Source organism: Mizuhopecten yessoensis, unplaced genomic scaffold, assembly GCF_002113885.1.
Source record: "Mizuhopecten yessoensis strain PY_sf001 unplaced genomic scaffold, ASM211388v2 scaffold7529, whole genome shotgun sequence".
Classification (NCBI taxonomy): domain Eukaryota; kingdom Metazoa; phylum Mollusca; class Bivalvia; order Pectinida; family Pectinidae; genus Mizuhopecten; species Mizuhopecten yessoensis.
The window spans coordinates 543778-569133 of record NW_018407093.1 but is presented as its reverse complement, the minus strand read 5'-3'; the positions used below and the strand labels follow the sequence as shown (position 1 = coordinate 569133).

The 25356-nt window shown below is 37.8% G+C and overlaps 1 protein-coding gene across 12 annotated transcripts in view; it reads right to left on the bottom strand.

Moving 5' to 3' along the window:
- The window catches only part of LOC110453881 (pleckstrin homology-like domain family B member 2), a 226074-nt gene that overhangs the window by 36766 nt on the left and 163952 nt on the right, over positions 1–25356 (bottom strand). For 11 of the 12 annotated variants that reach the window (XM_021503074.1, XM_021503078.1, XM_021503077.1 and 8 more), the window contains 6 exons: positions 22521–22712; positions 22044–22136; positions 20764–20874; positions 20028–20147; positions 17660–17987; positions 13453–13639 (listed from right to left, as the gene is read on the bottom strand). In XM_021503074.1, the coding sequence (XP_021358749.1) occupies positions 13453–13639; positions 17660–17987; positions 20028–20147; positions 20764–20874; positions 22044–22136; positions 22521–22712 (1031 nt within the window). The remainder of the gene's footprint in view (positions 1–13452; positions 13640–17659; positions 17988–20027; positions 20148–20763; positions 20875–22043; positions 22137–22520; positions 22713–25356) is intronic. The other variant, XM_021503079.1, reaches the window with a different exon arrangement.

The following is a 25356-nucleotide window of genomic DNA, read 5'->3' as shown; positions in this document are numbered from 1 at the left end:
TTACCATTTTCACAAACTCAACAGAAATACGCAACAACGTCATCGTTTATAAACATTTTACGCTACAAAATAATATAGCCCAGTATCTGTGTCAGATTTTCTGATGTTTAAACATCAAAGAAATCAACTAATAAACATCTCTTCTTGTGTAAGCAATATTTTTACTATCACATGCGGGCCTCGATCTGATAACGTTGACGGAATCAATACTAATGGCCTGAAGCAATAACCAGCTTCACATATCATAGAAAATCATTTAAAAAATAATTCATTACTCATATAAGAAATGCTTCTGTAGATCACAAAACAATCATGTCATTTTATAGACTTTTAAAAACGGTGAAGCCAACTCAAATGTTGTAAGGAGTTAAAAAATTAATTCATTTTCAAAATGTTGGTAAAAACTTCTTTTCATTTTTCGTAAAAAAAAGCATTATCAAAACTGACTTTGTTTTGCTACGCTAACATCTTCTAGGAAAGCAATGATGTAGTGTGTGGTGGTTTGGTAACTATCTATGACAATTTTCGTGATTACTAGAAAAGATGATTGTAACTGGCCTGGAAAATCACAGATAATAATCCCATTATATACCCACTATTCTTGCTTCGTATAAACCCACTATTCTTGCCTCGTATAAACCCTCTATTCTTGCCTCGTATAAACCCTCTATTCTTGCCTCGTATAAACCCTCTATTCTTGCCTCGTATATACTCACTAATTTCTTGCCTCGTATAAACCCTCTATTCTTGCATTGTATAAACCCTCTATTCTTGCCTCATATAAACCCTCTATTCTTGCCTCGTATATACTCACTAATTTCTTGCCTCATATTTACTCACTATTTACTCAGTCTACAACTTAAAGTAACATTACATATACGAGTTATAACATATTGACTACTAACTTTTTTAACTGTTGGTCGTTAAGAGTTGTCACATGGCATCACTGACATTGTAACAACCAACTTATGTCACATGCAGTATGACAAGAGATGAAATATTTACCAGTTTCGTCCAGGTCTTGGTCGAAGCCTTGTTCCCCGTAAATCCGATCGGAGAGTAATGAAAATCTCACGTAAACTCATCGCCTTCAATCTGTGAACTATCTAAGTAAACACGATGATCTGCTCACTGATCAAAGAATTGGGCTCCAAAAAAATGCTGGCCAAAAAAAGTGATCATTGAGAAGTAAATTTCTCAAAGTGAAACTTTCATTTTGAATACACATGAAAGGGAATGCATTCCAGCAACACTATTTAGCCGCCCCGAGTACATAAAGTGGCAACAATCATACTGTGACTACTTTCATGTAAGAAAGGCAGTAAAACGTCTTCTGAAGCTATATACTTTCCGAATCCAAGCACAATTTCAATCCAGGACACTCATTCCACCAAAAAGCCGGGAGAACCAAAGGCCAACATGTTTAGGCCTTAACTGTTCATACTAATCATCAAAACATAGTGAATTGTTGGAGTTTCCCAGGTATTAGTCTAAACCTTGGAATCTTTTGTGGTTATCAAAGACTGATCAAGATCAGAAAAGTATGCTAGGCCGTTTTGGATCACTCCAGCATGTACACAGATATAGATATGTGTGTTTCTCTGCCAAAACCCACCCCCTGTTTGTCTAGTGTTAAAATACCTCTCCCCCCTAACACACATCATAGAGACGGAAAAGGCTGCTGTCTTCTTTTCATAAAACAAACTCTTATTTTCAATTTTCCTTGGTTATGATTTATTCCCTCTGCTAATGATTCTATCGCCACAGAAACTCGCTGATTGATACCGGATGAGAATCATGAGCAGTTGAATACAAGACGAGAAAAGCATCAATGTGCATGGTTACCATATTTACCTCAGTAAACACCCCAGGTAAAACATCTATTATAACTATAGTAGGTATCATGGAAATAATGTCCACACGTCTTCAGTTTGTACATCAGAGTGAATATTTCTACTGTTAATGGAGGCGAAATATTGGATTCAATAACATCCAGGACAATTTTAAATGTCCACTGTCAACATTTCTAAACAAAATTGACATATTTAAAACATTTGATTTTGTTCATAAGCAAGTCTTTGATGCTATCAAAAGCGGTCAGATATTTAAAGTGGAAATGACAAACATGTGCCAACTCTGCTAATCCTCTGTATATGTCACAGACACACCAGGGCCCCACCAGAACCAGACCAGGGCCCCACCAGGGCCACACCAGGACCACACCAGGACAACACCAGGACCACACCAGGACCAGACCAGGACAAGACCAGGACCACACCAGGGCCACACCAGGACCAAACCAGGACCACACCAGGACCAGACCAGAACCAGACCAGGGCCACACCAGGACCACACCAGGACAAGACCAGGACCACACCAGGGCCACACCAGGACCAGACCAGGACCACACCAGGACCAGACCAGGACAAGACCAGGACCCCACCAGGGCCACACCAGGACCACACCAGGACCAGAACAGGACCACACCAGAACCAGACCAGGGCCACACCAGGGCCAGACCAGGACCAGACCAGGGCCACACCAGGACCACACCAGGACCACACAAGGGCCACACCAGAACCACATCCATACCCACACCTGGGTCACACCCACACCTGGGCGGTAAGTAGGAACAAAATGGTAGACTGGTATTTATTTCATCACTTTGTGTATATACAGACACACTGCCAAACAGTGGGAAGGCCAATTCAACTGTGGTAAAAAAAACTGAAATTCCCATTAAGAAAAAGATATATATACCAGATAAAGGCTATGAAACCTCTTACAGTATATATACAGGTACACCTGTAAACAACCCGCTCATGCACCTGTAATCTACGATACCCGCTCACACACCTGTAATCTACGATACTCGCTCATACGCCTGTAATCTACGATACCCGTTCATACACCTGTAATCTATGATACCCGCTCATACACCTATAATCTACGATACCCGCTCATACAACTGTAATCTACGATACCCGCTCATACACCTGTAATCTATGATACCCCCTCATACACCTGTAATCTATGATACCCCCTCATACACCTGTAATCTACGATACCCCCTCATACACCTGTAATCTATGATACCCCCACAGTTATATACATATGGGTTATGTAACCTGAACAATACATGATAAGTATACTGTGTGGACTTTCACTCGTAATCTATATACAAGATATTCAACTGTTTCCCATTAAAAATTATTCACAATTAAGGCAGAGTATATCAGTATTCTTCATAAACCCCCAACAAATGAAAAATATCAGTATATTCTGCTATACAAGCAAAATAGTAGCGCATTTACATTACATTTTCTTGTTAGTGATCGTTTTAAAGTGCAAGTACGAAAATACTAAACAAGTGTGGGATTTAATTAGTACTGTTATATTTTACACAATATTCAAATGATATGTCACACTTGACTAAAAGGCTGTGTGCCATTTTAATTGGTCTGTTGTGTTCTACTGTTATCCGGTGAAATTTCCCTTATTTGCTAACAAGAATGTTATTAGTTATGTATTATATGTAAAAAATACAGTGTTTATAGCAACGATGTACCCAAACAACCACTATTATACTGTACATTGATCATCTGCATGTATCAGAGACTGAAATTCTGCAGTGATGAATTTTTAATACAGTGAATAGAAATTGTCCTTCTGATTGGTCGTTATATACCAAAAGTTATCTCTTCACATAAATGCTATAGATATATATACCTGTCTGAATAATGCTGTAAATGTATCTAATGATTAAAATGTATTGGAACTTCAGATATAGTTGTTTGAATTTATAAACCAACTATATCTGAGTCGAACTTTACAGTTTATCTACATATTAATTTACATGTAACACTTGAGGGTTATACATTCTATTTATATTTTACAATAAATAATTATATCTCTAATTTGTTATAACATTATACAGATATTTATACATTTTATTACAGTAAATATGATATAGTACAGTAATTATCATAGTTTATTTCTATTTTTCCGTGATTGCTAGGCTGTAGATAGGGATATTTACAAGCAGAGTATGAGCACAGGGGTGAGACAAATTATCCTATTAGTATCATTATCAGAAACATACTAGAAGTATTTATATGTGCCCGGTCCCTGTGGGTAAGAAAAGCACCTGTTGGTTAGATTAGCCCCAATACACACGCGCACACCAACCTGTGACTATTACATATAACGTCTCGTTAACTCCCAGCAGAAACCAATTATTTCTAAATCAGATGAGTATTATGTTGATGAACAGAAAATTAATCTTGCTCAACAAACAATCAAATATTTATACTGCTCCCAATCATCTTAACGGCCTTGCCTTATGAATATTCATGGGTGTTAAAACCTCGTTAGCAGGTGTAAATGATTTCGGTTTCTGTGTCAATCAATATCGGATGAATTTCCTTCCTGGAAACATAAATATCGAACTCTACCGATTTGTAGGTAAACAATTATTTTCGCCTGCTGGCATCTCTAGGGAAATATGAGCCTCTTGTTGATAAACCTCACAGAAACCCCCGAAGCTGTACTGATATATACTAATAACTGTACAAAACAAATATACCGGACCGATTCCAATCGGATCCTAACCAATCCTGAAGTGTTTTCTCCAATCACAAGCTGACGGACAGGTTACGTACTGCAGGGCGAGACGCCAGAAAACTCCACTGTAAATAAACCGGTTGTTTACTATAAAGCCCTGATTTGTTTCAGGTATGCTCAAATCTCTGAAATATTTGTCCAAGAATTACGTAAGAATTAACAGAAGCCACTGCCAACATCCAGACAATACACACAGCCCTTAAGGTTCCAGCTGTACAACTCCCCTTCTCTGCACCAAGTCTTCTGAAAAGTTGTGTTTTTATAATAATATACACTAATTTCCATGACAACAGTCAAAGATGCATAGAAGTATCACATGGTCCAGTGACTTCTCCTCTTTTCAGATAATTAAAATGTCAATTAAGTTTACAAGGAAACTCCATCCCATGAATGTGAATGAGACACCAATTTAACACTGAGTTTGAATGCCCTTCTGACAGCACTGTCTGATAAGTTCGTTGATGGTGAGGTGACGATCAGCTGCTGAAGCTGTATACACACCAGGGACTGGGAGAGCAGTACCAGAGGAGCTGATCACAGCCTCAGACATCCCCAACTTCTCCATCAATTATATATACCCTACTGACAAATTAAAAATATGTTTATGAAGGCAGTCTGGTTTACGAATCATTAACCGCAGGTATGCCAATGAACTATGTAGTCATGCATGATGTCATCATTGAGAAGCCATTCCGCCGCACGCCATAAACTATTCACAGATTATCCTGCCCTGTACTTGTTCTGTAAGAAACAGTTTACCTGTACCAAGCTCACAATTTACCTCAGGTATGCCAATAAGCTCACCCTTCACATGTATCAAGTTCCCCATTTACCTGTATCAATAGGCTCACCCTTCACCTGTATCAAGTTCCCCATTTACCTGTATCAATAAGTTCCCCATCTACCTGTATCAAGTTCTCCATTTATACCTGTATCAATAAGCTCACCCTTCACCTGTATCAAGTTCCCCATTTACCTGTAACAATAAGCTCACCAATTACCTGTATCAATAAGCTCACCCTTCACCTGTATCAAGCTTACAATCTACCTGTCTGGTTTGGCAGGACAAAAGGAAAGACATGTATAGCATTAGAATATGTATTGACAGTAAATCGCCAGTATTGATAGTAAATATCTCTACTGACTGTATATATCCTCTATTGACAGTAAATCTTCTTTATTGACAGTAACTTACTTGTATTGATAGTAAATATACATATTGATAGTAAATCTCCTTAATTGACAGTAAATATTCTTAACTGACAGTAAATATTCTTTATTGACAGTAAATCTCTTCTACATGAGCCTAAGAGTGCCTCTAATTGACTATATTCTTCTTTGGCTAAAAATAATTTCTATAATAATTTTTTTCCATTTTGTTCATTATATATTAAAAAAGTTTGCTATTTCATGTTTAACCTTCGATATTTCCTTTGGTGCTGACATTACTGTATAAGGCAGACACTTAGGTTTGTATCTATAAAGTTACAGTTTCGGCGGCTGGAATTGTAGTTTCTGGCTAAATGAGACTCCATGACCACAATAGAGAATAGCAGTTTTTATCTTGCAAGGTTACATCATTATATTCTGGATCTTCTGTGCGGTATACCGACAGAACTTGATGTGTAGTTCCCAGTGATTGTGCTGCCGATCCTACTGGAGTGAAGAAATCTATGTACCAACTGTACTCACCATCAGGAGGATAGAAAAAGGTCATTGAAGCATTAAATCAGAGCTCCAGGTCAGTGATTTTTGTATGTTAGCGTTCCCTCACACCTGAAATGGTGCATGCTGTCTTGCATAAGGTGAAGATATATTGATTCTCTTCAACTGGTGTCCCAGCAATGTGGCGGGCTGAGGCCTCTTTTTTATAGAATTTCTGACAGAAGTTACATGGAGCTGAGAACAAGGTGTGTATGTATTGGTCATTTCCTATTGTTTACTTGTCTTCCCTACGTAATGACCATGGACTCTTCCAGTCATATTGATCCCAATCAGTATAAAGTAATCCCAGGGGGTGTAATCAATTTGGGTAAATTATGAGCAAGACAGAGAGACATGGGTGGTCCATGTCAACAAGAGAAATATAAATAAATGTTTTGACGCAAAACATTTAAGTGATTATCTTCACTAATTTAAATCAGGTTTAAATTTTGTTAAACTGACTTGTTCCTTTTACTATGGTTTAACAGTGAGATTATCTCCCCTGGAGGAAAACTGGTCATTCCTAGTATGTATACTGGTAACACATTGTACAGCTGTATCACGGTTAGGTGATGAAGGAGACGAGGAAGGAAACCAGTCAACTGTGAAGTCGGAAACAGTGAGGCTACTGATGTGTAAAAGGAAACGACAAACACAGTGGCCAAGTGGTTAAGGTGTTTAACTCATTCACCCCTGAAAGCACATTTAAACTCTTCCAATTCAAAGGTTGGAATAGTTCATTATGAAATTTCAGAGGTGAATGAGTTAACGATCTATGATCACTAGCCATCCACCATTGGGTCACAGGTTCAAGGCCTACATGTGGCAGTCAACCGGTTTACTGGCCGCAGGTCAGTTGGTTTTTTCTCCATGCACTCCCAATTTCCTCCACTGCCAAAATCTGGCTCGTCCTTAAATGACCAAAGCTGTTAATAGGACGTTAGGTATAAACAAACCAAAACCGAACCCTAACTTAGTGGAATTCACTAGCATTAGGTAAATCTGTAACCCCGGTCTTTTAGTCAAGGTGAGAGTGTCATAACCAAGGTCAAGGTTAATGACAGTGAAGCCTTATCATCAAGGTCATGATCATAGCTAGTCAAGGTCAATATGATCCCAGCCAGGCCTAAGGTTTAGGTCAATGTGATTACAGCAAAGCCTAATGGTCATGCCCTTACTTAGGTCTAAGGTCAAGGTCAATATGATCACACCAGTCCTAAGGTCAAAGACAAAGTTAACAGTCATGCCTGGAGCAGGGGTACTCAATCCTCTGTACACTGTCATACCCAGCCAGTATTTCATATGTAGCAACATGACATTTAAGTGCCTGCAGCCAGTGAGTTGTATCGTCATTAATGGCGAGTAGCTATCACAACAAATTGGGATGACAGATATGTGTCTAATTTATCACTATTTGATGAGCACCAATAAAATCTGTTTTATCACATTGTACTGACTACAGCGAGTACCAAAATTTGATGTATGTTCTTTGAAACTTTGTGCTGAGAACATTTCTTACAAATGTCAATATCTGTGAAAACAGTTTTAGAATACTGCTAGCTGGATTTAGATATTTTTCAGATCTCAGCCTCAAAATGCCATGCAGTGTTTATAACCAAACCCAGTTCAGGATTAGGGCAGCATTGACCAGTATCTGCTCTACAGAATTACATCGAAAGCGGTCAGCTTACAGTCAAAGGTGATCAAACACTTGTCAGCTTCAGGTCAAACCAAGGTCAAGGTGAATATGATCAGAGCCTGACTCAAGGTCAAGGTGAAGATGATCAGAGCCAAGGTCAAGGTGAATATGATGAGAGCCTGGCTCAAGGTCAAGGTGAATATGATCAGAGCCTGGCTCATGTTCAATGTGAATATGACCAGAGCCTGGCTCAAGGTCAAAGTGAATATGATCAGAGCATGGCTCAAGGTCAAGGTGAATATGATCAGAGCCTAACCAAAGGTAAAGATTAATATGATCAGAGCCTGGATCAAGGTCAATGTGTATATGATAAGACCCCGGCTCAAGGTCAATATGAATATGATCAGAGCCAGGCCTAAAGTCAGGGTGAATATGATCAGAGCCCGGCCTAAAGTCAAGGTGAATATGATCAGAGCCCGGCCTTAAGTCATGGTGAATATGATCAGAGCCAGGCCTAAAGTCAGGGTGAATATGATCAGAGCCCAGCCTAAAGTCAGGGTGAATATGATCACAGCCCAGTCTAAAGTCAGGGTGAATATGATCACAGCCCGGCCTAAAGTCAGGGTGAATATGATCAGAGCCTGCCCCAAGGTCAGTATCATAATTATCATAGTCATAATATGCTATGCTTCATCTTAGTAACGCAATTTGAAGGATATTATCAGAATATTAACCAAATACTTCTTGAATAGAAGAACTCTAACGAGACAGAGATACAGTGAGTGATGAGTCTGCTGGTGGTGAGAAGCTACTTGAACTCTACACAGGCACTCTTGCCATTGTCCACTAAGCTGTCTGCACTGCCTCGTTAATCAGCCTTAGCCTTAATTACAAATGAACGACTTCAGACGATTAGCAACCTGAAATCCGATTGGCATGTCCAGCTCTGTTGGTATTAGACTAAGGGGCAAAAAAACTCAAACACTTTTCTGACGGAGGTTCATTGATTGGTTAGGATGACAAAGGAGGGGATGGGGAAGGATACATGAAAAAGGGATATGAAGGAGGGGAGGGTGATCCAAGGGTACAGATAAGATGGAGACACAGGGGGGAGGGAAGGGATAAAGAGAAGGTGGGACGAAGGGGAGGGGAGGGTGATCCAAGGGTACAGATAAGATGGAGACACAGGGGGGAGGGGAGGGATAAAGAGAAGATGGGGACGAAGGGGAGGGGAGGGATACAGAGAAGAGGGGGATGACGAAGGGGAGAGGGAGGAATACAGAGAAGATGAAGAAGTGTAAAGCCTTATGTAATATTATATAAAAGTGAAGTAGATAACGTACACAGTATACTGAGTGACAGATCCATCTCACAAAACCCACTCATTTACAGATAAAAATACATACCCCCCTCAATATGATGGCGAGTAACATATCATAACAACATTCCCAATTATGGACAGAATCATTACAAAAACAGAGCTGCCTCTAATAAACCATAATCAGAAAACTGAATCTCTAACTTGTACACCAGAAACATAAATACTATTATTTGTATTTGCAAAAATCTACAAGTTGGGAATCTGTAGAATATTTACCACATGTAAACTGACCAAGTTCAGCTGAGTCCAACAAACCAAAAACAAATCAATTATACATCAACTTTCTCTCACTCGCAAATTTTTGCTTAAATAGCGGAAATAATAAAACAGAAAAGCGACTGGTGGAATTAAGTGACTGGTAGTCGTAGTAACACAAATGGAATGGAGATAATAGGATTGACAGTAATGGTTTACAGATGAGTGGCTTGTCATAGTAAAATGATTGATTTTATCAGTCACACAGTTTCAAGGAGCTGTTTATAATACTTGCTTCTCTGTAGACTGACAAGGAGCTGTTTAATAGACCTACTTCCCTGTAGACTGGCAAAAATCTGTTTATTAGACCTGCTTCCCTATAGACTGACAAGGAGCTGGTTTTTAGACTTCCCTGTAGACTGGCAAGGAGCTGTTTATGAGACCTGCTTCCCTGTAGACTGGCAAGGAGCTGTTTATTAGACTTCCCTGTAGACTGGCAAGAAGCTGTTTATTAGACTTCCCTGTAGACTGACAAGGAGCTGTTTATTAGACTTCTCTGTAGACTGACAAGGAACTGTTTATTAGACCTGCTTCCCTATAGACTGGCAAGGAGCTGTTTATTAGACTTCCCTATAGACTGGCAAGGAGCTGTTTATTAGACGCGTTTCCCTGTAGACTGACAAGGAGCTGTTTATTAGACTTCCCTGTAGACTGGCAAGGAGCTGTTTATTAGACCTGCTTCCCTGTAGACTGACAAGGAGCTGTTTATTAGACGCGTTTCCCTGTAGACCGACAAGGAGCTGGTTATTAGACTTCCCTGTAGACTGACAAGGAGCTGGTTATTAGACTTCCCTGTAGACTGACAAGCTGTTTATTAGACCTGCTTCCCTGTAGACTGACAAGGAACTGTTTATTAGACTTCCCTGTAGACTGACAAGGAGCTATTTATTAGACCTGCTTCCCTATAGACTGGCAAGGAGCTGTTTATTAGACTTCCCTGTAGACTGACAAGCTGTTTATTAGACCTGCTTCCCTATAGACTGGCATGGAGCTGTTTATTAGACTTCCCTGTAGACTGACAAGGAGCTGTTTATTAGACGCGTTTCCCTGTAGACAGACAAGGAGCTGTTTATTAGACGCGTTTCCCTGTAGACTGGCAAGGAGCTGTTTATTAGTCCTGCTTCCCTGTAGACTGGCAAGGAGCTGTTTATTAGTCCTGCTTCCCTGTAGACTGGCAAGGAGTTGATAATTATACCTGCTTTCCTGTAGACTGACAAGGAGCTGTTTATTAGACTTCCCTGTAGACTAACAAGGAACTGGTTATTAGACTTCCCTGTAGACTGGCAAGGAGCTGTTTATTAGACGCGTTTCCCTGTAGACTGGCAAGGAGCTGGTTATTAGTCCTGCTTCCCTGTAGACTGGCAAGGAGTTGATAATTATACCTGCTTTCCAGTAGACTGACAAGGAGCTGTTTATTAGCCTTCCCTGTAGACTGACAAGGAACTATTTATTAGACTTCCCTTTAGACTGACAAGGAACTATTTATTAGACTTCCCTGTAGACTGGCAAGGAGCTGTTTATTAGACTTCCCTGTAGACTAACAAGGAACTGTTTATTAGACTTCCCTGTAGACTGACAAGGAGCTGGTTATTAGACTTCCCTGTAGACTGGCAAGGAGCTGTTTATGAGACTTCCCTGTAGACTGACAAGGAGCTGTTTATTAGACTTCCCTGTAGACTGACAAGGAGCTGGTTATTAGACTTCTCTGTAGACTGGCAAGGAGCTGTTTATGAGACTTCCCTGTAGACTGATAAGGAGCTGTTTATTAGACTTCCCTGTAGCCTGACAAGGAACTGTTTATTAGACTTCCCGGTAGACTGACAAGGAGCTGTTTATTAGACGCGTTTCCCTGTAGACTGACAAGGAGCTGTTTGTTAGACTTCCCTGTAGACTGACAAGGAGCTGGTTATTAGACTTCCCTGTAGACTGACAAGGCGCTGTTTATTAGACTTCCCTGTAGACTGACAAGGAACTATTTATTAGACTTCCCTGTAGACTGACAAGGAACTATTTATTAGTCCTGCTTCCCTGTAGACTGGCAAGGAGCTGTTTATGAGACTTCCCTGTAGACTGACAAGGAGTTGTTTATTAGACTTCCCTGTAGACTGACAAGCTGTTTATTAGACTTCCCCGTAGACTGGCAAGGAGCTGTTTATTAGACCTGCCTCCCTTTAGACTGGCAATGAGTTGATAATTAGACCTGCTTTCCTGTAGACTGACAAGGAGCTGTTTATTAGACTTCCCTGTAGACTGACAAGGAACTGTTTATTAGACTTCCCTATAGACTGACAAGGAACTGTTTATTAGACTTCCCCGTAGACTGGGAAGGAGCTGTTTATTAGACCTGCCTCCGTAGACTGGCAAGGAGCTGTTTATTAGTCCTGCTTTCCTGTAGACTAACAAGGAGCTGTTTATTAGACTTCTCTGTAGACTGACAAGCTGTTTATTAGACTTCCCTATAGACTGACAAGGAGCTGGTTATTAGACTTCCCTGTAGACTAACAAGGAGCTGTTTATTAGACTTCCCTGTAGACTGACAAGGAGCTGTTTATTAGACTTCCCTGTAGACTGACAAGCTGTTTATTAGACACGTTTCCCTGTAGACTGACAAGGAGCTGGTTATTAGACTTCCCTGTAGACTGACAAGGAGCTGTTTATTAGACTTCCCTGTAGACTGACAAGGAACTGTTTATTAGACTTCCCTGTAAACTGACAAGGAACTGTTTATTAGACTTCCCTATAGACTGACAAGGAGCTGTTTATTAGACTTCCCTGTAGACTGGCAAGGAGCTGTTTATGAGACTTCCCTGTAGACTGACAAGGAACTGTTTATTAGACTTCCCTATAGACTGACAAGGAACTGTTTATTAGACTTCCCTGTAGACTGACAAGGAGCTGTTTATTAGACCTGCTTCCCTCAAAATAAAACTTTGAGTGCATTTTGAAATTAGCAGAAATTTCCATAACTGCATGATTACAATGATAATCTTGATATATTCACAAAAACTGGTATTTTTCATTTTTTGCAATATAGTCTGACCCTTTTTGACACCCAGCTCATCCATATGTACCGGATACAAAACAAGTATAAATAGCATAAACAGAAATTTTGTTTTCATGCATAATTGGACCAGAATTTACACCAAATGCATCCGGGTACAGAAACTCACAGTATCCTCCTTTCTCTAGTCAGTGTCACTCTCCAGAGATCACCCTCACATAACTTTATTACAAGGCATTCATATATGCGGTGCATTGCGACAGGTTGAGATGCATTTGTGAAACATCACCTCATAAATCATGAAATAATATATCCGGTCGTAAGTATAATGGCATGTTTCGTTTCATGCACTGACGATATGACATTTGTGTTTGTGCGTCGGACCTTTACTGGGAGTACATCAGTTGTCAGAATAAAGGATTATCACTGCCGTACACATACCAGTTAAATCCTTATACCTAAGTTTGTATACTTTACAAATATGGCAGAATATGGATATATTGTTTATAAATCTGAAAACAATTTGAGTTGTCCCTCTTCTCCGTCTCTTATTCAACTCCGCTGAAATAAAACCAACCATGCAGCAAGAAAAAGTTCCAGTGGTATATATATCTTTTACAAAATATTTATTGGAGTTGTCTACCTTCCTACATAGAGTTACCTACCATGTCTCTATCTCTGAGATTATTTCACAGCTGCTGGCAATGTAACATTAGATTTATTGGAGTTGTCTCCCTTCCTACATAGAGTTACCTACCTTGTCTCTATCTCTGAGGTTATTTCACAGCTGCTGGCAATGTAACATTAGATTTATTGGAGTTGTCTCCCTTCCTACATAGAGTTACCTACCTTGTTTCTTTCTCTGAGGGTGTTTCACAGCTGCTGGCAATGCTGGAGTCCTCAGACTCCAATGAGTTGAAACTTTTACAGTTTGCCTCCCTGAGTTTGCGCTCCTCCCACTGAGCTCTTCCCTCATCAGCAGCCCGACGTTTCAGCTCCTCAATCCTCTTCTTCTCTTGCTCAATCACAGTGCTGCCTGTTTACAGGAATAACCATAAAGGGGGGGTTATTCAAATGAGTATATTTATAGGAGGTTGAAAACGTTTTTGTTGTTCATGGAAAAATCACAAGTTTCATATTCTGGCTTAAGACAACCCACTGAAATGTGTTGATTTTGTTCTTGTTATTTTTTACTATAAAAAGCCATACATATATCTATTTTAATTATCTCATCATCCAAAAAAGAAGCATCAAAGTCTAAAAATGAGATAAAAAACAACAATCTGTTAGAAATATTAACTCTTGTATAATATACATTACAATTGTTGCATTTTTTTTTTTTTTTAAATATAAGGACATATAAAGTGATATTTGAGATGTGAATTAAGAAGCTAAAGCCCAGGACAGCGGACCCAGGTTGTGTACAATTCAGGGCCTAAGGACTTGTATGGATGGGACTAGAATCTGTTTGGGTTTGGGCCAAAGGGCTTGTATGAATGGGACTAGAATCTGTATGGGTTTGGGCCAAAGGGCTTGTATGGATGGGACTAAGATCTGTATAGGTTTGGGCCAAAGGGCTTGTATGGATGGGACTAAGATCTGTATGGGTTAGGGCCTAGGATCTATAAGAGCAGAGCACTAGGATCTGTTAGTTACGGGGCTCTAGGATCTGTCTGGTTCAAAGCCCTCAGATAAGTATTCTTAAAGTAAACAACTCAAGTTTTTTTTTAAAAATAATATGATTTCTAAAGCAAATCCTTTAACACTGATCTATCATTCTATCTATTGATCATTACATGTATATTACTGAATGTTACAGACACCCAAAAAACTTCACATTAGATTTCATAAAATTTGCCCACAAGTATCGATAAAGACAGAACGGATATATTTGTAAAAAAATAATTCTATATTCATATTTCATAGAAAATGGCTAATGCCCTCAAGTAGGACAAGGACGGAATGGAAATGTTTGTAAAAAAGTGATTCTACGACAGCATGTTATGTCAGAGTAAGGCATTTCATGATGTTACTGCTTTACTTAAATCCAAAATACATCTCATTTCATTTTTCCCTAGCTGACAAAGACAATTATAATCACCTAGACTTAAATCGTGGCACATTGCCTGAACACACACACACACATCTCTGACAAGTGCCATTTCTGCCAACTCCCACACAAATTATGTCGGGAAACAAACGTTTTAATTTACATTTTTTTCCCTTTTTATTTCTATCTACTTTCTTTATCTCTAAATTAAAAATCAAGTGCAAGCACATACAGTAAGCAATGAGGAATCCAGAGTAAGAGGTTCACTGGGCCTGTTGTGCTAATAATTGATAAATTGTGAAAAGCTGTTATCAATCATCTTTCGAGAAATGAAACAAAAATTTCAAATTCATAATTCACTTTTTTAGAGTGGCAGTCTAGAGTTTGAAGGTCTTGGGTTTGAATCCTTGTCTGGCTGCTGAGTTTTGACTCGATCTGCAGTTAAATTTAGGATCGTTACTAATTGTACAGAATGGCAGAACCATTTCCAGCCTTCCCTTTGTAGCTCATGGTGTTACTTTTTCTAGTCGGTTAAACCCTCCAGAGATCCACGTCACATCATCTCACGAGGGACCCATAACTCTTTCCGTTATGAAAGATTGAGATGCATTTGTGAAACATCACCTCATAAATCATGAAATAATATATCCGGTCGTAAGTATAATGGCATGTTTCGTTTCATGCACTGACGATATGACATTTGTGTTTGTGCGTTGGACCTTTACTGGGAGTACAGAATATAGGATTATCACTGCCTTACACATACCAGTTAAATGACACAATTTGGTGTTGGGATTATGCATATGAATCTCAAAACAATTGTTCTTTTCCTTATTCCTCTTCATCATTAGAGAATCATTTAAATCAGTTATGATCGTTTGGCTATTTTTTTTTTATTTTTTTTTTTCAATAAAAGTAAAAGAAAATGTCAATGACTTACACATGATATTGACCATCTTAGGTTTTGAATTGACACAAAAAAACATCTTCAGGGAAAAAAACTTGCCTTGCAAAATTTCATCAAAAATCTAAATATTCATTCTTGAGAAGCTTGACAAACCCAATATACTTCTAAGCCTCTCACTGATGGGTGTCTTCGGCAGTATGTTTCAGTGAGGTAGCACTATAAACTAAAAGTCGGCATCAGTTCCGCTCTATTGACAAACATTAACATATTGCAGCCTTCCAAAACACACACGCATACAACTTGCACACAGGGGAGGCCGTCCTTAAATGACCACAGCTGTTGATAGGTGGATAAACAAACTAAACCAAACCTGCCCGACAAGTGGGGTCACACCTGGCCTACGGAGAACTGGCAGCATGGGATTATAAACACCTCAGACTATATATATATTACTATACATCAGCAGGACTATACTAAAATATATAGTCAAGATTATACATAAAATAGACCTTTTATACACGTCGGACTATATATGTATTACTATACATCAGCAGGACTATACTAAAATCTATAATTCAGATTATATATGTAGAATAGACCTTCTATATACCTATCTAAGAATAGGAGTATATAGAAAACACTACTTGTAGATAGATTTTATAGATGTATCATGCTGAACCGGTGATAAATCCACGTCTGGTGATGAGCCCACCAACTTAACAGATTTTATATATGAAAGTTATACTGAATATCACTACATCTTACATGTAACTCATATTCCGTATTTAGCTCTATACACAGTTACCTCCCCTTGTTTAAGGAGTATGACTTCTTGTTTATCACTGGTAAAACATGATTAGGTGTGTAGACAGTGATATTAGTGGTATATATATGTGTGTTCTATATATATACATATAACAATCAATCCAAGGAATGCTTCGGTATAAACAAACTGAATAATTTGTCAAGTAATATGTTATATATATGTTATAGTAAACAGTGATTCTTCAAAAAAACAAAAGCAAAATTAAATCAAAATCCTATAGAGTCTTAAACTTTCTTTTCTTTTAATGCAAAAACTTGTCTGGTTTTTAATATGAATTTTGAAAAAATAAAAAAATCCCAAATTTAGATTTTTTAACCAAAAAATATACAAATTGATCAACTTGTAATTATACGTGAAAGAGTCAGGATGACTGAATATTCTGGAACTTTTAACTTGGAGAATTTATAACAAACACAATTAAATGATAGAACTCCACAACAACAATACCTGTTTGACCTGTAATAGGTCAACTGATGCATATGTGAAAATTCTCAAGGAATACAGTTCTGTAATTAGCCAGACTACAAATATCAAGTAAAAAAAAAGTACACTTGGATTGACTGTTGACTAAAGGAGATGTGTGCTAATGTTAGGTTTACTCTGAAGATCTGTTCAGCTCAATCGTCTCGAGCGTTCAAAATATCTGTCATGTCAGTTCATGACTTTTGTTGTAACACTATTAGTATTTAACATCAGGACATCAGCAAAATATGTGTACTCCATTTTTAAAAGTACATCATTTTTATGTTACAGTTTAGGGATTGAAATAAACGCCATGTACAGAAACAAGGTCATCTGGATTTTGTTCCAAATTGTACCAATGGATTTCTGCAGCACTCTTTTACAATCAATCCTTTACAAAGAGTAAAATATTTCTTTAATTCTGAAATCACATATCTAGTTATCAAAATTAGCATTAAGTCATGCACAGATCTTGTTTGATCTTCAGAGTACAGAAAACATGAAACCTGCTCATTTCCTCTACTATTGAATTTGCAGACATCAAAGTAATTTTGAAGAATATTTTGTCTGAAGTATAACTGAATAACGGAGTTTTCCTTATTTTAAGTAATACTTTATATTCAGGGTCACTAAATTTAAGGGAAAATCCTAGCTTAAGAGTTTTTGTGAAATCAAAGCATGTATTAATATTTTAGCTAGAATTATAACTTAATGACTTCTTTTTTTGGTTAACTTTGAATTTCAGAATTTCTGTTTCTCGAGTTAAAATGAGCAGGTTACATGTAAGCTGTGTGTTGCTAAGGTGACTTGCCTTGCTGTTCCATAAATAGACAGCGGTTTTTCTCTATGTCCAGAAGTGTGGTAGATTTTTTCCGCTCACCTGAGTACGCACTATTAGACAGCAGGAATCCCTTTGGGGACCCCGTGTTGGACCCAGGTGTGAGCCCCGTAGGGGATGACCCTGAGCTGTAGTTAGTCACATTATTATTATTTGGCGTGATTTGTAAGTGTGACAAAGAGTTCGGAAAGGGAGATAAGCTGTGAGGTGTTGATGTCAACAGGGGAGATAAGTCAACTGAGTGATGAGTGGGTGTCTTTGGTAGTGAACCCTGACTGGAACTCCTCAAATCTTGTTTGTCCTGAAAAATAAACAAAAAGTTGCTGCAGATATGTTTTTTCTGACAAATCAGCAAAAAAAGTATTATCATATAAAAATATTAATTATTAAATTATATACTTCAGCAACAGTTCATTGTGATAAGACATTTTACAGAAACAGAAAAAAACTCTTTCATTTTTATAAAATACATAAAAAAACATCCTCCTGCAAGTACAAAATACAGGGACGATTATATAGTACATAAACAATTCCAATATCCAATGCATACATTACAACTCATCTTGGTTTCTCAGCACTACCACTGAAATTTAAACCTAGAAGAGTTGTCTCCCTTCAATTTTCCAAAGATCCAGATTTTTGTGCAGTAGTGATATTTTCATTTAGAAAGTTTTTCGAAATTGTACTCTGTTTGGGAAAATTTCAAGTAAAAACCGATAAATCTAGCTTAATGAAACAAAAACTGCCTTTTTGAAAATCAGGGGTAACAAACATTTGCAGCTTAAATGAGCAAATCTATTATTGAATAGCGGTGGGTTTTTTTACACTTTTTCCTCTATTAATTTATAACTCAATAATACAATGCCAAACAACTCAAACAGATAAACAAAATATTAAACTGGTAGTTATGTGAATTTGTTGTAAAAATTTCAGGCTAATTTTTCTATAAAATAGAGGAAAATATGACCTTAATTTAAAAGGAAACCAACCCAATTTATCAGTCCTAAAATCCTTGTAAAGTACATAGAATGAAGTGTTGTATACAGCAGTTTGTTCGGAAAACGCTGCTTTTGTTACTAAACTTAAAATGCAATGGAAACTGTCACAATATGAGAACTACTGTACATGTAGTTCATGGTTAGAAAAGAGTTTAATCCTTAAATTTAATTACCAACAGATCTGTTTTCAAATGTTAAAAATATCAAAACATATGGAAATAACAAGTAATGAGTAAAAGTTATTTACAGAGATCTATGAAGTATTAAAGATTAATAAATGAAATAATTTAAAACAAAATCTAAAAATACCATTTTATAACAAGGGAAATAACTCAAAACCAAAAGGCGGAAGTTAATCAATTTCCTTGTTATAATTAAATCAATAAAAATTGAGTATGCCATTGTCATCAAAGTTATTTGTATGTAAGGCCTGTGTGGTGAGGTTATTTGTATGTAAGGCCTGTGTGGTGAGGTTATTTGTATGTAAAGCCTGTGTGGTGAGGTTATTTGTATGTTAGGCCTATGTGGTGAGGTTATTTGTATGCAAGGCCTATGTGGTGAGGTTATTTGTATGTAAGGCCTGTGTGGTGAAATTATTTGTATGTAAGGCCTGTGTGGTGAGGTTATTTGTATGTAAGGCCTGTGTGGTGAGATTATTTGTATGTAAGGCCTGTGTGGTGAGGTTATTTGTATGTAAGGCCTGTGTGGTGAGGTTATTTGTATGTAAGGCCTGTGTGGTGAGATTATTTGTATGTAAGGCCTGTGTGGTGAGGTTATTTGTATGTAAGGCCTGTGTGGTGAGGTTATTTGTATGTAAGGCCTGTGTGGTGAGGTTATTTGTATGTAAGGCCTGTGTGGTGAGGTTATTTGTATGTAAGGCCTGTGTGGTGAGGTTATTTGTATGTAAGGCCTGTGTGGTGAGGTTATTTGTATGTAAGGCCTGTGTGGTGAGGTTATTTGTATGTAAGGCCTGTGTGGTGAGGTTATTTGTATGTAAGGCCTGTGTGGTGAGGTTATTTGTATGTAAGGCCTGTGTGGTGAGGTTATTTGTATGTAAGGCCTGTGTGGTGAGGTTATTTGTATGTAAAGCCTGTGTGGTGAGGTTATTTGTATGTAAAGTCTGTTAGGTGAGGTTATTTGTATGTAAAGCCTGTGTGGTGAGGTTATTTGTATGTAAGGCCTGTGTGGTGAAGTTATTTGTATGTAAGGCCTATGTGGTGAGATTATTTGTATGTAAGGCCTGTATTTGAGATTATTTGTATGTAAAGCCTGTGTGGTGAGGTTATTTGTATGTAAGGCCTGTGTGGTGAGGTTATTTGTGTAAGGCCTGTGTGGTGATGTACCTCCGTCTCATTATCCGACGATCGTCCTCGCTGATCTAATATTTCATCGTTTACGGGAACAGACAAGAATTGTGATATTTCCTGAATTTTCTTCATCACTCCAGCTAACTGTTTCTTGTGCTGTAAAGTAAATGTTTCTGTCAGTAATCCCAAACATGGAATTTGTCTCATATTATGATTTTCACAAACAATTTTATTCAACCATTCTGTTTAATATCTAATTGTATCTCACGTAACAATTATCTCCTTCTCATGTTTCAACTGTGTACACAGAATATTTGTATCTTTCAGTTGGATATAAATTCCTAAATTAATCAATTAAACTGACCTTGTTTCAAAAGCTCTAACCCATTTTTCATGTGTAAGCTCAACATATTCGTTGTCTACAAATGGCATTTCACAGAAAATAAACAGGAAAATTTCAGTTGTGGGAAAACAATTGAACTAAACAGGATAAGTTGTGAATGAGGTTTTGACCGAAAGTAAGGCTGTGGCTGGCATACAGATAAAACACAAATAATAGAAAATAAAATATGTAAACAAACTCCTGTTAATCAAAAAGGAAACAGCAGGATTGAAGTAAACAGCAGGATTGAAGTAAACAGCAGGATTGAAGTAGAATGATAAGGGATAATCTATTTAAAGAAGTCCAACGTCTTTTTTTCAAATCTGCTCCGATTTCTCTGAATGAACTTAAGTTTACAAATATGACAGCCATCTTGGTTGCCATGGTTACCTTTCTGAACTCCTCGACCAGCTGCTGTCGTCGCTGTTCCATCGACTCCATGTCCTGCTTCACGTTGTTTAGCATCTCCTTCTGCTGGTTGTCTATTTGCTGGAGGCGTCCCTGGAAAAACAAGTGTAGACTGTTAAGGAGGTATGCTACCTTACACATAGTCTAGCTGTTATATATATATATTGGAACTATCCCTCCTTGTAAACTTTTTATCAGATTTATCAAATAATTCACAAAATTAATTATTATAACATATTTTGCATTTCAAAATTATCATCAATTAAAATAAACTAACTTTAATTAAAATACTACCTATAAAAGAAGATATATTACAAATTTTCTTCAGAACTCTTTTGTAGGGGAGCCCAGTGTATTTCTTATTTTACTGCTCTAAATCTTTTCCTTAATTTCATCAGTGAACATCTCATTAACGGATGTCTAACAAACTTAGTTAAGACATTTGGTGTCACAGTGATATCATGCAGTAGTGGTGAAAACGTTTCAGACTTACCTCCCTTGACCTGTACTTCTAAAAAGGATTAATCTTATTTATCTGTACTTCTCCTTAAGGTTTTAGACTTACCTCCCTTGACCTGTACTTCTCAAAAAGGATTTATCTTATTTATCTGTACTTCTCCTTAAGGTTTCAAACTTACCTCCTTTTACCTGTACTTCTCCAAATGGATTTATCTTATTTATCTGTACTTAACCTTAAGGTTTTAGACTTACCTCCCTTGACCGTTACTTCTCCGCAAGGTTTCAGACTTACCTCCCTTGACCTGTACTTCTCCAAATGGATTTATCTTATTTATCTGTACTTCTCCTTAAGGTTTTAGACTTACCTCCCTTGACCTGTACTTCTCCAATCGGATTTATCTTATTTATCAGTACTTTTCCTTAAGGTTTCAGACTTACCTCCCTTGACCTGAACTTCTCCAAATGGATTTATCTTATTTATGTGTACTTCTCCTTCAGGTTTTAGACTTAACCTCCCTTGACCTGTACTTCTCCCTCGTCTAGCTTTCAGACTTACCTCCCTTGACCCGTACTTCTCCTTAAGGTTTCAGACTTACCCCCTTGACCCGTACTTCTCCTTAAGGTTTCAGACTTACCTCCCTTGACCTGTACTTCTCTTTAATGTTTCAGACTTACCTCCCTTGACCCGTACTTCTCCTTAAGGTTTCAGACTTACCTCCCTTGACCTGAACTTCTCCCTCATCTAGCTTTCAGACTTACCTCCCTTGACTTGAAATCCTTCCTCATCAAGCTTTCAGACTTACCTCCCTTGACCTGTACTTCTCCAGAAGTTCATTCTGGCCTTTCATCAATTTACGTTGTATTTGCTCCTTTTCCTCCTCAAACTTTGCCTCGGACTGAAAACACAACAGTCTTACTTTTACGAAAATCCATTAATGAAGTATTTCAACATATATAAATATTATATCAGTTTATGATTCACTTGCAACTCTTTCTGCGAAATTATTTTCAGAAGAGGTCATTTCAAATTGGAATATTTTCAAGTCAATTCATTGCTACATGGTAAAAATGATTAACTATTACAATAACGTTTGTTCTTTTTATCGACCGATTCAAAATCGTGTTGCCTAGAAATTAATTACAAGATACATAAACTGAAACGGACAGACATCTCTATAACCTGTGATAACTAATAATAACACAGATCTATACACATAGTATTATCAAAACCAGTTTCTATTAATGATAGATCTTGTATTTTCTGATGACTTTATTGATACCTCCAGCTGCTGAAACTCAAGGTCATCAAAGAGACGTCTCTGGTTGTCCAGGACCTCCTGCTCGCGCTGGAAACGTTCGAGGTAGACCTCTTCCTCCTCCTTGCGACAGTTTTCTAGGATCTGTTCAGTGTCGTAGTGATGACGTTCTAGTTCCATCAGCTTCTCGCGCTCACTCTGTATACGATTCTCCTCCTAAAAATAGTAACAAGGGAGCTAATTCACTGTTGTTCAGAATCATACTCCGCGTTTTGTATACTTACTACAAAAAGTAGCGCAGCAGGTAATTCTGCATTTTACAAGTAAATAATTCTGCTAAGTGATTACTGTTAATGAACTTATCTTGACTTTCTTAATTCACAAGCACAACTAATTATGTTATGCATCTAGCTATGGAGATGACTAAATAATAAAAAATCTCGTACATATCAAATAAAATGATCATAACAGTTCCTGTTACCGTCTTTTAAATTAGTAAAACAAGTTATTTAAGAATCTTTTAAACAATCTTTTATGTACGTATTTAATAAACTGTATACAAGTACAAATTATAGTGGTAATCTTCATTTGTTGTTTTTCACACAAACCAGTAAGTGCTTACATAAGTACAGTGTTGAAATTTTCAACATTTGCAATATAAATAAATCAAGTTATACACATAAGCACCTTAAATGTGCTGCAGCCAAATATTTGTGTGTACCTGCCTAGTAGCAAAAAATATAAAACATAATATCAATTTACCCAATTATTAGAATTATGATTATTAAATTTACAAAATCTGTAAACAAATATTACTGAACAACGGTCTAGTGAAGTTTTGCCTGGCCACTTAATACCGACACACGGCTGGTTGTTGTGGAGCTCCAGGTCAATTTTAGCACCTTGGTTTGGTATCTAATGATAGAGTACTGAGAAGTCCTTTGAGCTGGTGATTTGTTAGTTTATTCTGATGAGAATGGTCCATGTGCCTACCAGTGACAAGACAGCACTATTGGTTAGAGACTCTGTCTAGAGATTGGAGGTTCAAGGTTTGAATCCCACTCTGGTACTTTTTTTTTCTTTCTCTCAACCGTAACAAATGATTTTATAACCAACCTTTTCTCAATCAGTGTGTGTACACTTGGCAAGGGGATAGCAGCACCTATGTTGTATATATATGGTTTAAGGGTAAGGATGGAGGTGTGTAGCAGAAATGGAATGGGTCGAGAGCCTTTGACCAGGTATGTAGTTGACCAGGTATGTAGCTGACCAGGTATGTAGTTGACCAGGGATGAAGTTGACCAGGTATGAAGTTGACGAGGTATGTAGTTGCCCAGGTATGTAGCTGACCATGTATGTAGTTGAACAGGTATGTAGCTGAGCAGGTATATGTAGGGTACCATGTATGTAGCTGACCAGGGATGTAGCTGACCAGGTATGGAGTTGACCAGGTATGTATCTGACCGGGTATGTAGTCGACCAGGTATGTAGTAGACCAGGTATGTAGCTGAGCAGGTATATGTAGTTGACCAGGAATGTAGTTGACCAGGGATGAAGTTGACCAGGTATGAACTTGACCAGGTATGTAGCTGACCAGGTATGTAGTTGACCAGGTATGAAGTTGACCAGGTATGTAGCTGACCGGGTATGTAGTTGACCAGGTATGTAGTTGACCAGGTATGTAGCTGACCAGGTATGTAGTTGACCAGGTATGTAGCTGACCAGGTATGTAGTTGACCAGGTATGTAGTTAATTGGTTAGAGTGTCCCTCTAGAGTTAAGAGGTTACTCTGATCTAGCAGTACATTTTTCCTTTCCTCCTGTTATGGTGGTGCCCTTTGACCAACCCATAACCCTTAATAAGAGGGCACCTTAACTACCTGGGTTGTAAATAGTGTTGTCTTCGGAGGTTGGGGGGAGGGGGACATGGCCAGGTGACTAGTCCAGGTGACTAGTTCAGGTGACACAGTACAATGTAGCCCAATTAACTAGGGTATCCGTCTGGAGTTTTGTGGTCCGAGGATCTCCTCCCGTTGTTATACTATATGTATGTATGAATAAAGTATGTTCAGTACTTCACTCTGAATTCTGATCAGATATACATGTTTATAGTATATGTAGTGAAAGTCTGTCCAACTGTCAGTGTTTACACACCTCATTATTAAATACTGTCCTCAATCACACTACAAACTTTGATATATTTACAGACCATGCTGGGACCTATTTATAGAATATACACGACCACGCGTGTCTACAATACCCATTTACAACATCGACACATATATATTAGATGGTTTATTATACATTCCGTCAACAGCTCAACATTCCACAAACATTCCACAAACATTCACTCGGCCATGCATATCCATACATTTCATGAAGTATTGCAATTATTTCAAAGAAGAAGAAATAGTGGCATTAAACACAACCATTTAAAAGAAATAAACAAGACAGATACAGCACTACACCTCAATCTGATTTGTGACTTCTTTCCTAGTAAAAGTCCACTTTGTGTCACATTTCAGTTCATAAATAAAATCAAACCCAAAGTAAGTTTCACTCTAAAAAGGTATTGAATGTAATTGAGTCTATATCCTGTGATTTTACAGGAAATTCTCTTACAAACAAGGTGGGTCACCGGTTGGCTCAGTGATAATATTACAGCTGTCCGATGACTTCAATGATCAAGTTTTGTATGAATATGTTTTACAAACATATATTTCTGACTTTTTAAAAAACATGCATACATTAAACAGTATATACATAACAATAAAATAAATGTTGTGTACACTGTACTGTTCAATGTTGTGTACACTGTACTGTTCAATGTTGCATACACTGTACTGTTCAATGTTGTGTAC